This window comes from Pagrus pagrus (genome assembly GCF_965226575.1).
Source record: "Pagrus pagrus genome assembly, chromosome: 20".
Classification (NCBI taxonomy): domain Eukaryota; kingdom Metazoa; phylum Chordata; class Actinopteri; order Spariformes; family Sparidae; genus Pagrus; species Pagrus pagrus.
This window is the reverse complement of record NC_140207.1, coordinates 1,101,704-1,113,889: the sequence shown is the minus strand read 5'-3', so window position 1 is coordinate 1,113,889 and position 12,186 is coordinate 1,101,704. Positions and strand designations below refer to the sequence as shown.

Here is a 12,186-nt window from a genome sequence, read left to right as displayed (position 1 = left end):
ATTATCTTTGAATTTGTGGGATTAAAAAGTGGATTTATCTTCTGTTTAGTCAAACACTCCCTCGGTGTATGGTGCTGCTCGTCAGCTCGCGACTAATGTACAGTAAAGTAAACTGACCAAACCAGAACTGGTGATTATTGTAACCAAGGCAGTTTTGGAGAGTTTATTTGGTTTCTGTCGAGTGTGTTTTACGACACGGTAAAATGACTGTTTTTGTCAATGGAGTCTGGTGGATTTGATGAGAATGATTAAGCTACTGTTTCTGGTTAAACAAAATGGTTTTCCTCTTTCACAAGCCGCTGTATCACTGAAGGAATCGTTTACAGGATGATGTCAGACTGTTGGAGCAACAATCAGTGTCAGTGGCAGCAGAACCGCTTGACAGTCGAGGTTAGCCACAAGGATTACGTTGCAGCTTTTGCAGGCGTGTCCCAGCTGCTGGCTGAGGCTCCTGGGCCGACTCCAGAACTGTTTGTACTGATCAGTCATTAACACGTCAGAGAGTGTAAACACAAGGATCTGGTTTACAGTGCAACAACTCCCCTGCAGCTCGTACCTGCTCGACTTTGTGTTTTTTAATTTACAGACTGGAGGGCAAAATAAATGAAACTAAACAGAACAGGAAACAGAACTTTTGTTGGCTCTTATGAGTTTGATTTTGTTGAGTTATTACATTAAGGATGAGCCTCAGCTGCACACAGACATCAGGTAGAGGTGTGACATGGAGGGGATGTCCAGATGTTCAGGAGCATCATACGCACATCTGTCAATCTGTGGCCGAGCAAAGTCGTTCTGATCAGAGCTGATAATGAGTCAGAACGGTACCGTGCGGCTGTGACCCGCAGGCTCTCAGGATGGAGGCTGTGTTGTGCTGCTGAAGCAGATTTGTGATATTATAAATAAAACAGAGTTGTTCCTGGCGTGACCTGCAGACAGCAGCGGTGCAGCCTGGGGGATTCAGAGCAGGAATGTGAAGAATGTCAATAATGGAGCTAAGAACCTGTTAACAGGATTAAACAGGCTGCTGTACTGTAACATGTGAACGCTGCCGGAGGCTGGACAACGAAACGTGTTTGACTCCTTCATTATGAAGTGCTGTCACCGTTGGGTCAGGGGTCAGAGGTCACAGCGGGCTGGATCTGCAGCTGGACGTCCCTCAGCTGTTTCCACACACGTTAACGTGCAGCAGACATCGTCACAGGAGGTCGTTTCTCAGTGTTCACACTCAGTGAAGTGTTTGGATTCATGGCTGCAGCTTCAGAAGGTGTCGGAGAGACGATCAGTTTATCTTCAGAGTGAGTCGATGCTGCCAGCAGAGACTTCATACATGAGTGGTACCGATTATAGAAGAGGATCAGGGCGACTCGAAGAAAAGTGTTTGAGTTCTTTGACTTAAGTTTTACCTGCACAGCGGTCCTGGTCCTCCACTTGTTTTTTTTAAAACATGAAGCTCCTCTCGCAGCTCCACAGGGTTCGTTCCTCGGGCCGCTGTCATTTTTATTTTATGAAGTACATTTTTATTGTTGAAGATGATACAAAATATTAATTATTAGATCTGAAATCATCTGTGCAAATACAGAACCTCAGTTCTTCAGTCAGTCTGATCAGAGGAAGAAGAAGAAGCACTCAGATGTTGTGTATTTAGTTTTGTTGGATTATAACTGTTGATGATTGACGTGTTCATCACTTTAACATTGACGCTGGTCGATGTGTGTATCTGCTGGGTATCTTTTACATTTCCCCTCTGAGATCAGTACAGTTTTAATTTCAGCTGCAGGACGGAGCAGAACTAGTTCTGGCTTTAAGTATAAACTGACCGAGCTGGTCGGAGCGTGACTCCACATGTAGAGAGTCAAGTCTCTCCCCCAAAACTGGATGTAAATTAAATCAGGTGCGATGGCAGCGCAGAGCATTTCAGGATCAGGCTGCCGGTTTGTAACCAATCAGCAGTGACCGTCGACAGGGGCGCCGCCAGAAATCAGCCATCAGCCTCCACCAGCCTCCATCGGCCTACACCGGCCTCCACCAGCCTCCACCGGCCTCCACCAGCCTCCATCAGCCTCCACCGGCCTCCATCAGCCTCCATCGGCCTCCATCAGCCTCCACCAGCCTCCACCAGCCTCCATCGGCCTCCACCGGCCTCCACCGGCCTCCATCAGCCTCTATCAGCCTCCACCAGCCTCCATCAGCCCCCATTAGCCTCCATCAGCCTCCATCAGCCTTCACCAGTCAGATTTATAAAGTCAGGGTGGTGTTTGAGGAGGAGCTCTGCCTGACTCGGGACAAAACACCCCTCAGGTTAATCTGACTGTAGCCGAGCCGGTGTGAGTTGTTATCATGAGAGAGTATTTCTGGCGGCCCAGCTGCAGCGGAGGCGACGGGTCGTGTCCTCCGTCTGTCACCAGCCGAGACTATTTACTGTGAAAGTGCAAAAAAAAGCAAACAGAAGTCGTTCAGTCGTTGGAATTTTCCCTCAACGGCAAGAGAGCGAGAGCGAAGCAGCGTCAGTGTGTCGAGACAAGCAGAGTCTCGCTCTGACCTGCACACACTGCTGCAGGCAGGACACACACACACACACACACACACACACACACACACACACACACACACACACACACACACACACACACACACACAGGGCAGATTGTATGATTAGGTTTTGATTAGGAAGATGTTTGTTCAAGATTTTCCATTCAGCTTTTCTCCTGTCAGAAAGGATCGAGAGTGTGTGTGTGTGTGTGTGTGTGTGTGTGTGCGTGTGCGCACAGCTGAGAGCGAGAACAAACCACATGTCCGACCTGTTTATTCATTGAAGTGAAGTGAAGAGCAGGACACATCCTGACTGACCCAATGAAGGTTTTAACATCTTCTTCTTCTTCTTCTTCTTCCTCTTCTTCTTCATGTACACCTGTACTCAGACTGTCCACCTGTGATCAGACCAGATGATATCAGGTCTAAACGGCCTCGCAGTCAAACTGAAATGTGATTTTCTCGGTGAGCCGCTGAGTGTGTTCAACAGGACGAGCATTTCTCAGCTGGATGAGACATTCCTGAAGAGAGTGTGTGTGTGTGTGTGTGTGTGTGTGTGTGTGTGTGTGTGTGTGTGTGTGTGTGTGTGTGTGTGTGTGTGTGTGTGTGTGTGTGTGTGTGTGTGTGTGTGTGTGTGTGTGTGTGTGTGCAGATACACAAGGCCACTGTGTTCCCATCGTTGCGTTCTGCAGGACAACATCACGTCTGTCTGACTGTGAACCAGGTTCAGTTCAGCCTCTCGTGTTTCTGTCACATCATGTTTTCTGCTTCTGTTCAGAAGTCGATCAATAAAAACACTTAACCACAGTTTAAAATCAGACGTGTGATCGATCAGGACGATCAGCGGCTCTCATTGATCCAGTGGAGTGAATATTGGAGCTGCAGGGAAGGTGACAGCCGGTCAAACACCGGATCTATTGATTTTCATTTCATAGTTTTGAACTCCAGCTTTTATGGGTCAATGTGTCGGGTCGCTCCGTCAGAACTCCTGTTTGTTCTTTTGTTGTCGTTTCATCACACACTTTAATGTTCAGAGTGGACGGACCAATCAGAACTCATCTTATAATCAGAGCCGTCTGCTCTCAGTGAGTCTGACTGGATCTGGAAGTGGACGTGCTGAAGTGACATCACTTCAGATAATTAATGATAATTAATCATGTAACTCTTCACCCAACCAAAGATTGTTTGTAAGAGAAGGAGGCTCCACTCTGTGACTCTGCTGCAGATCAGGAGTGTGAAATCTTCACTGTAGCTGCTAAGCTAAAAGCTACAGGACCCGCTGTGTGTTTGCTGCCTCAACTGAACCAAACTGTGACTGAAACGTGGAAATGAAAGATGCACTGAGTCTTGTAGTGAACAGCCATAAAACAAAACTGTCAGTCTGTAAAATGGAGGCCGTGTGGACACGAGGGGGGAAATATCTGTATTAATGTGGACGAGGCCGTCGTTGGCCTGAAGTCTCTGTGTCTCTGTGCTTGTGGGTGAAGAAGTGCAGTGTGTGCTGAAGGTCGCGGGCAGGACGGCTCTCCATCTTCTCTTCTATTTTCTTCTCGTCTCCTCTTTGATCTTTTATGAAGATTGATCTCGTCCTGCTGCTCTGTGAACGAGCCGCCGCCTCGCAGCGAGGACGCTGACTTCATCCTGACCGTTGTTCTTCTGTCCTCTCAGAGGGACTCGCTGCTTCAATGAGGGCCACATAAATAAAGACGACTGGAAGAGAAAGACGGAGAGAGAGGAGGACTGTCAGGGTCTGTGTTCAGAGAACAGCTCGAACATGAGCGCCGACACTGAACAGCAGGATCTGCCTCCACACACTGAGCTCAGACCCTGAGACAGAGGTCACAGAGAGGAGGCACAACATTAATGACATTTACAGCAGAATCTACTTGATCCATTGTCCCACAATGCATTGCACAAAGGAAATACACAACAGCGGCAGATGTATCGAACCGATGACTGAGCCTGACTTTATATCATCAGGAGGAGATGATGACTGAGCCTGACTTTATATCATCAGGAGGAGACGATGACTGAGCCTGACTTTATATCATCAGGAGGAGATGATGACTGAGCCTGACTTTATATCATCAGGAGGAGATGATGACTGAGCCTGACTTTATATCATCAGGAGATAATGACTCCATGAATCTGCTCAGTAATCCTAAGTAACTCAAACTGTCGCTCGCTCACAGTCTGGTTTGGTCTAGTAAAGGACTTGTTGGTGTCCGATCAGGTCGGGTCAGTTCTGGTTCAGACTCTTCAGGTCATCACTGTCGCTGTAACGACTCGGGCCGTCAACAAGAGGATGAACTGTGAGAGAAACAACATGTTGTCTGACCGTCAGCAGCTCCTCACTCATTACTGCTAATTCAATACACACACACACACACACACACACACACACACACACACACACACACACACACACACACACACATTCCTGAGAGAGAGACAGAGGGCTGAAGAACATGAATGTTGCAACGTGTGTGTGTGTGTGTGTGTCCCTGTGTGTGTGTGTGTGTGTGTGTGTGTGTGTGTCTCTCTGTGTGTGTGTGTGTGTGTGTGTGTGTGTGTGTGTGTGTCTCTCTGTGTGTGTGTGTGTGTGTGGTATCTCTTCATCTCTCGCAGGTTGTGAAACCGATAAATTCTTCTCACCTCTCTGCGCTCTGATTGGCTGCTGCTCTGATAGCGATCAGGAGAAAGCCCTCTGGAGTGAAAGACGCGTCTGTCTTCATGAAGACGACTGACAGCTTTGTTTTCTTTGTTCGTCTCTGAGCACCGACACAGGAAGTCGGTTCGTCCCACACAGGAAGAGAGTTTACCTCCAGCAGCCAGAAGACTCCAGACTCTCGTCAGATGATGAAGAAACACTTTTGTTCTCGTTCAACATCCATCAGACGTGTTTACAGCCACAACACCTGCACTGATGTTTGTGAAGTGGATCCTCTCCACAGAGTAATGATGATACATCATAATGATGCATCTGTAGGACAAAGTCAGGAGTTGAAATTACATGCATACTCTGAGTACATGTCAGAGCCTGTACTCTATTACTTTTACTGGAGTAAAGAAGCTGTACTTCTGAGCAGTACTTGTACTTTTACCAGAGTCTGTTTTTACATAAGTATCTGAACTTCTCCTGGAGGACAGACTGTGAGGACTGTGACTGCTCGGACATTTTGTTTACATTATTGTTTAATAATGTAGTTTTTGTCTTGCTGCAGTGTTTCGTAGTGACGGACTGATGATCGGCTGATATTCAGCTTCTTTCTGTTTGAATGTTTTTGTGTCTGATAAAATGGATTTAATTAAAGATGCAGACTCTGGCTCTGGTGCGTCTGATATATCAGTAATGTCAGTGGATCACCTGTTTTTAGTCACGAGTGGAGTTAATCACGTGGGGCCCTCTGGGAAATAAAGATTTAGAAATGTGGCGTCTGCAGGCTAATTGATCACGCTGAGTCAACAGATTTGAGTCAGTTAGTTTATATATTAATGGTGAGCACATATTTCTTTTCATTAGTCGGCGTGTTTGATATTCAGAAGAAGAATCGTGGGCGGAGAGCTGACAGATAACATGCGAGAGAGAAGTCTCACAGCTTGTTTTCACAGACGTTAAAGATACAGAACAGTTTTTATTCTGTTTTCACTTCCTTCTACATTTTGTAAATGTGTGACGTCGTGTTAAAGTAGATTAAGTGTGAAATAAGGAAACTGGCCGAGGAGGGCGGCGGTGTTACAGCCTCTCATCCAGGTGAGAGCTGCTCCTGCCGTCCTCTCAGGTGTGATCATGTGACTCATCTCCACATCCTGTCCCTGAACACACCATGAAAACCCTGTGTGTGTGTGTGTGTGTGTGTGTGTGTGTGTGTGTGTGTGTGTGTGTGTGTGTGTGTGTGTGTGTGTGTGTGTGTGGGCAGCAGCACATGTTTGTCAAACCTTGTCTAAAGGTCAAATCCCAAAAACAGATAACACATTTCCAGTCAGAAACCTTCGTCTGTGACGCAACACGCCGTGTTTTCTCTCTGCAGACGATGTTTTTCATGAATTTTCAACAAACTGCAGATGAACAGTTTGTTTTATTCTTCGGTTGTTGACTTCAGATGGTTCTGCTGCTGATCCACAGACACAAACAAGATGATGTTATTATTTTCTGATGCTCATGTCGTATCTTGTGTCACTGAACAGTAGGAGATGTTTTGTTTAAACAGCTGTTTGTTGTCCAACGTCTGATGGAAGAAGTGATTTATGTTCAGTGTTAAATGTTACGTTTTATAAGTCCAGATCAGCCGTCCCTGAATATTCATCTTGATTCTTGAATGAACAGACATTTTTAATCTATCCATCTCAAGTGGAAAATTTCCGATACAATGGAAATCAGCACATGTGGTCCCCTTACATAAAGGTGGAGATAGAGATAATTTGAATAACTATCGCCCTATTTCCAAATTACCTTGTCTGGCAAAAATGATGGAATCCTTGGTCAGCTCTCAACTCAAGCTTTTTATTTCAGATTACTCACTCTTAAATCCATATCAGTCTGGTTTCAGGGCCAACCATAGCACAATCTCAGCAATCACACTGGTGACAAACGACATCATCTCGGCATTAGACAGGAGGTATCACTGCGCTGCTCTTTTTATAGATCTATCTAAAGCATTTGATACAGTTGATCATCATTTGCTCCTGAGAAAATTAGAGACAATGGGGTTGGATGATAAAGCGTGTGCTTGGTTTCAGAGCTACTTGACTGACAGGCGTCAATGTGTTAAGCTTGGCCATACAAAATCTGATTTTTTGTCTGTTAGTGGAGGTGTACCACAAGGATCGGTCTCAGGTCCATTGCTTTTTACTGTTTATATCAATGATATTATTCCTTCTTTAAATGGCTGTAATGTCCATTTTTATGCGGACGACACAGTTTTATATTGTATATCGGATTCTGTTCAGACAGCTATCAACAACTTGCAAACTGCTTTTAATTCTTTTCAGGAATTATTAATCAAACATAAACTGCTGCTTAATGCAAACAAGACAAAATACATGTTGTGTAGTCGAGCCAAAAATGTTGATCACAATAGTATCCATCTTTACACCAAAACTGGCTCAGAAATTGGGAGAGTCAAGGAGTACGAATATCTTGGCGTCTGGCTAGATGAGGATTTCTCATTCAAATATCATATTAATGAACTTATCTTAAAGTTGAGGCAAAAAATTGGTTTTCTGTACAGAAACAAATTTTGCTTTCAAATGCTCTCAAGAAGAGTAATAATTGAATCAGTGTTTCTGTCTGTCATGGATTTATCACGGGTGATAAATCTGATACTCACCACTGTGTTTTGTATGAAAAAGTTGGTTGGCCCTCTCTTGAGGAAAGGCGCAAGAGACACTGGTTTTTATATATTTTTAAAGCTCTTTCAGGCAAATTACCATTGTATGCAGCAAATATGTTGGAATGGATCTCAGGTACTTACATGACCCGTTCGGCTGAACTACTGCTAATCAAAGTTCCTCGAGTCTATACGAGTGTTGGCAAGACTGCTTTCTGTTATGATGCCCCTAGCTCTTGGAACGCGTTACAGCACATCCTGAGATTGGATGCGCTCCCTTCACTCACTGAGTTTAGGTACTTGGTCATGGATAACTGTGTTTCCATTTGTAACTGTTTCAGATGACTGTCTATCTTGTTTCTTGTTAACTGTGCTGTATATTGTCATGTAATCACTTCAAATGTAACCACTGTCAATATTTTAATTGGTTTGTAAACTCGACGACATTGAAAATGCGGGCAACCTCAATGTCTCTCGAGAATAAATAAAGGTTATAATAATTTACAAGTTAAAAGCCTTTAAATTAATACATCTGGATTTCGCTCTATTTGTCGGGTTTAAAATACGTTTTTCTGGTCCTGTGGGTTGCCAGGTTTGAACTCTTTCCCAGCTGAACCCAACCCACGTGTGACTGACTGACAGTCTTTGTGCTAAGCTATGCTAACCACGTCCGGGTTACACTGTGCCTGCTCTGACAGATGATGAAATGTTGAATTGTTCCTTTAATATGAAGCAAGAGAGAGAGAGAGAGAGAGAGAGAGAGGTGAACGACCTGCTGACAGATAGATAAGGCTGTTTGCTCTTTCCTTCTCTCCTCTCCTCTCCTCTCTCCTCTGTTCTCTCCAGCTGAGTCAGCAGGAACAGGGAGGACTGAGGAGGATTTGGTCCAGTTCCTTCTTGTTGGTCGTCTGTTCTCGTCCTGTCTCTGATTCACGTGTGCTTTGTGTGTCTGGGCTGTAGCAGGCAGGTGAAGGTACAGGTTCATGAACGCCTCATGCCAGGTTTGAGCAGCAGTTACCACACAGCCGTCCACATCTGTCTCTCTGATGGTCCTTCAGGTCGACCTGAGCCAGAAACACACAGCTGATCTCAGGCAGTGTGAGTTTCAGATCCAGCTGTTGGAAACGAGCTCAGTGAAGCTGCTTGTGACAACAATCATGTCTGCTGTACGACGGGAGGCTGCAAAATCATTTCTGCTGAGGAAACATGCCAACACACACACACACACACACACACACACACACACACACACACACACACACACACACACACACACACACTTTTCATGTGCAGTGAGCCGTACATCAGCCGATGACGTCATCCAAGAAAAATCTGACAGATCAGACCTGTTCCTGAACAAACACTGCAGTGTGTGTGTGGGGTGTGTGTGATCACTATCAGTGTGTCTTTTGTTTCACAATTAAAAGCTCCATGATTTAAGTTCATTCTTCATAGTGTCCATGTCCTCCTGATGATATAAAGTCAGGCTCAGCCATCGTCTCCTCCTGATGATATAAAGTCAGGCTCAGTCATCATCTCCTCCTGATGATATAAAGTCAGGCTCAGTCATCGTCTCCTCCTGATGATATAAAGTCAGGCTCAGTCATCGTCTCCTCCTGATGATATAAAGTCAGGCTCAGTCATCGTCTCCTCCTGATGATATAAAGTCAGGCTCAGTCATCGTCTCCTCCTGATGATATAAAGTCAGGCTCAGCCATCGTCTCCTCCTGATGATATAAAGTCAGGCTCAGTCATCGTCTCCTCCTGATGATATAAAGTCAGGCTCAGCCATCGTCTCCTCCTGATGATATAAAATCAGGCTCAGCCATCGTCTCCTCCTGATGATATAAAATCAGGCTCAGCCATCGTCTCCTCCTGATGATATAAAGTCAGGCTCAGTCATCGTCTCCTCCTGATGATATAAAGTCAGGCTCAGCCATCATCTCCTCCTGATGATATAAAGTCAGGCTCAGCCATCATCTCCTCCTGATGATATAAAGTCAGGCTCAGCCATCATCTCCTCCTGATGATATAAAATCAGGCTCAGTCATCATCTCCTCCTGATGATATAAAGTCAGGCTCAGTCTCGTAGTCCACAGAACATTTCTGGAGCTTCACAGTGAAACAGAGTTGCAGCGTTCTGCTGAACACCTGAAGCAGCTGGAGATGATTTAAAACAGAAAAACAATTGCCCCTGAAAAAACATCCTCATAAACTCTATTAAAACTTTGCTGAATCAGCTGTTAGCACTTCCTGTCAGCAGTGAACCTGTGGATGTACAGACGACTGTCACTGGATCACTGTGATACTGAAGGAAACTTAAAAACATGATGTTTCTCAGGCAGGTTCTGCACATGTGAGGAGAGACTTTTCTGAGGATTTCTAACAACTCTTTACTGCTGGCAGCACGTGTTGATCCCCTTCAGGAGTCGTTCTTGTTTCCGTTGATTTGTGTTCATTGTCAGTGAGTGAAACATCTGCACCGGGTGAGGAGGCTCAGAGGAAGGAGAGGATGAAGATGTCGTGGGAGGACAGATGAGTCAGGAGAGGAGAGAGGAGAGAGGAAGGAAGGAAGGAAGGAATAGACCACAGGGAGAAGTGAGAGGGACGAGGCCAGAGAGAGAGATACTAACGTTTTATATTTGAAAACAGACTGAGTGTGATGAAATGCTTCAGTGTGTGTGTGTGTGTGTGTGTGTGTGTGTGAGTGTGTGTGTGTCCAGATGTGGACCGCTCCCCCTGACACTCTGACCAATGGGCTGCTCCCCAAAGTGAGCCATGAGCCAATCAGAGAGAGGCAGAGATCAGTGCGGGCTGCAGCTGTGTTGTCTTTGTGACATCACAGCGGGGAGACAGCCAATAGGAATGCAGCCAGAGAAACAAGTTCAGACTGAAGTCCTGATCCGTTTCTGAACTAATGATCTTCATCGTCATCTTCTGCTCCTGTCACGAGTCCTCGCCTCCTCGTATCAGACTGATTTAATGTTTGACTCCTCACATCTCTTCTCGTCACTCGTGTCCTGTAACTTCCTCCAGAACCTGCTGAGTTTCTCTGGTACAGACAGAACCAGTCGGGTTTCATTCCTCTCTGAAGGATTACTGACGTGACGCACGTGTCAAGCAGCGGACACACCTGAGTGTTGTCACACCTGACGAGTTACCTTTAAACACTCAGCTTCATGTAGCCAGTCGAATAAACCGGATGCTGATGAAAGATTTTAAAGATTAGATGAAGACAGGAAGTTTTTCGATCAGACCTGATGAGGATACGAGAATTAAAGACTTCCTGTTGAAGTTCTACAGAAAGTCGGATCATTTCTTCAGAAACATGTTTTGAACCACAGCAGATGTTTTCAACAATAATCTCCTTCTACTGACGAAGCAGATTTTCAGATAAGAAACGATGAATCATAACAAAGTTTGTTTCATTTTCTGAATCAGTGATAGAAACCAGGATGTGGTCCAACAGGACCTCCTAATAAGAATCAAACCCTTACATCAGATCATCAACAAACTTGTAAACACCTTTTTCTTTCAGAGCGTACGCTTCCTTACTGTCTGAATTTAAAGTTACCAACTTTACACGTTAAAGCTGCGACCAGATGCTGTCATCTTGTGTTGAATCTGGCGCCCCCTGTGGTTAAAGGATGAAGATGGTGCCGTACCACCAGACTACACAGCAGCTTCGCTCCTCCAATCATCCTCAGAACTCAATAACTGCTGAGGCATCCATATGAAACTGTGTCATAAGACGTTAAAAGTATCTCGTAGTTGGTTTAATGTCCTCGAAACTGAACATTTTAGTAGAAGATTAATGATCCTCTGAGGGCTGAAGATTTTCAAGAAGCTTTTCCTGTTCACTTCAATACAGGCGCAGCAAATGAAGTAAATAACACCATCTAGTGTCCATCAGAGGAACTGCAACTGAACTGTGTGTGTGTGTGTGTGTGTGTGTGTGTGTCAGTGTGTCAGGGGATGAGCAACCACCTGACGTTGTTGGGGACTCGAGAGAATCACTATGACAACATGGTGCGGATGTACTCCAACTGCTCCGTGGTCCTGGAGAACCTGGAGATCACCTACAGCCTGGAGCACCATGACCTGTCCTTCCTGCAGGTCGGTCTGCTGCCTCTGGTGGTGACATCACTGCTTTATCTTCTGTCACTGACCGAACTTTCTACCTGTCAAGCGCATGTTGATCATTTTTTATATCAGGGGTTCTCAAAGGTCTGCATCTGGTTTTTATCGGGTCAGCGCTAATGAAGAGGCTAACGCTTCAAAATGCACGTTTTCAATAACATTTATTTAGATTCAAATTAATTCTGCA

The 12,186-nt window shown here is 45.2% G+C and overlaps 1 protein-coding gene across 1 annotated transcript in view; it reads left to right on the top strand.

Annotated features, from left to right (window-relative positions):
- The window catches only part of LOC311249178 (melanoma receptor tyrosine-protein kinase-like), a 33,442-nt gene that overhangs the window by 5,413 nt on the left and 15,843 nt on the right, over positions 1-12,186 (top strand). The window contains exon 2 of the mRNA XM_084340009.1: positions 11,824-11,975. Coding sequence (XP_084196135.1) covers positions 11,824-11,975 — 152 coding nt within the window. The remainder of the gene's footprint in view (positions 1-11,823; positions 11,976-12,186) is intronic.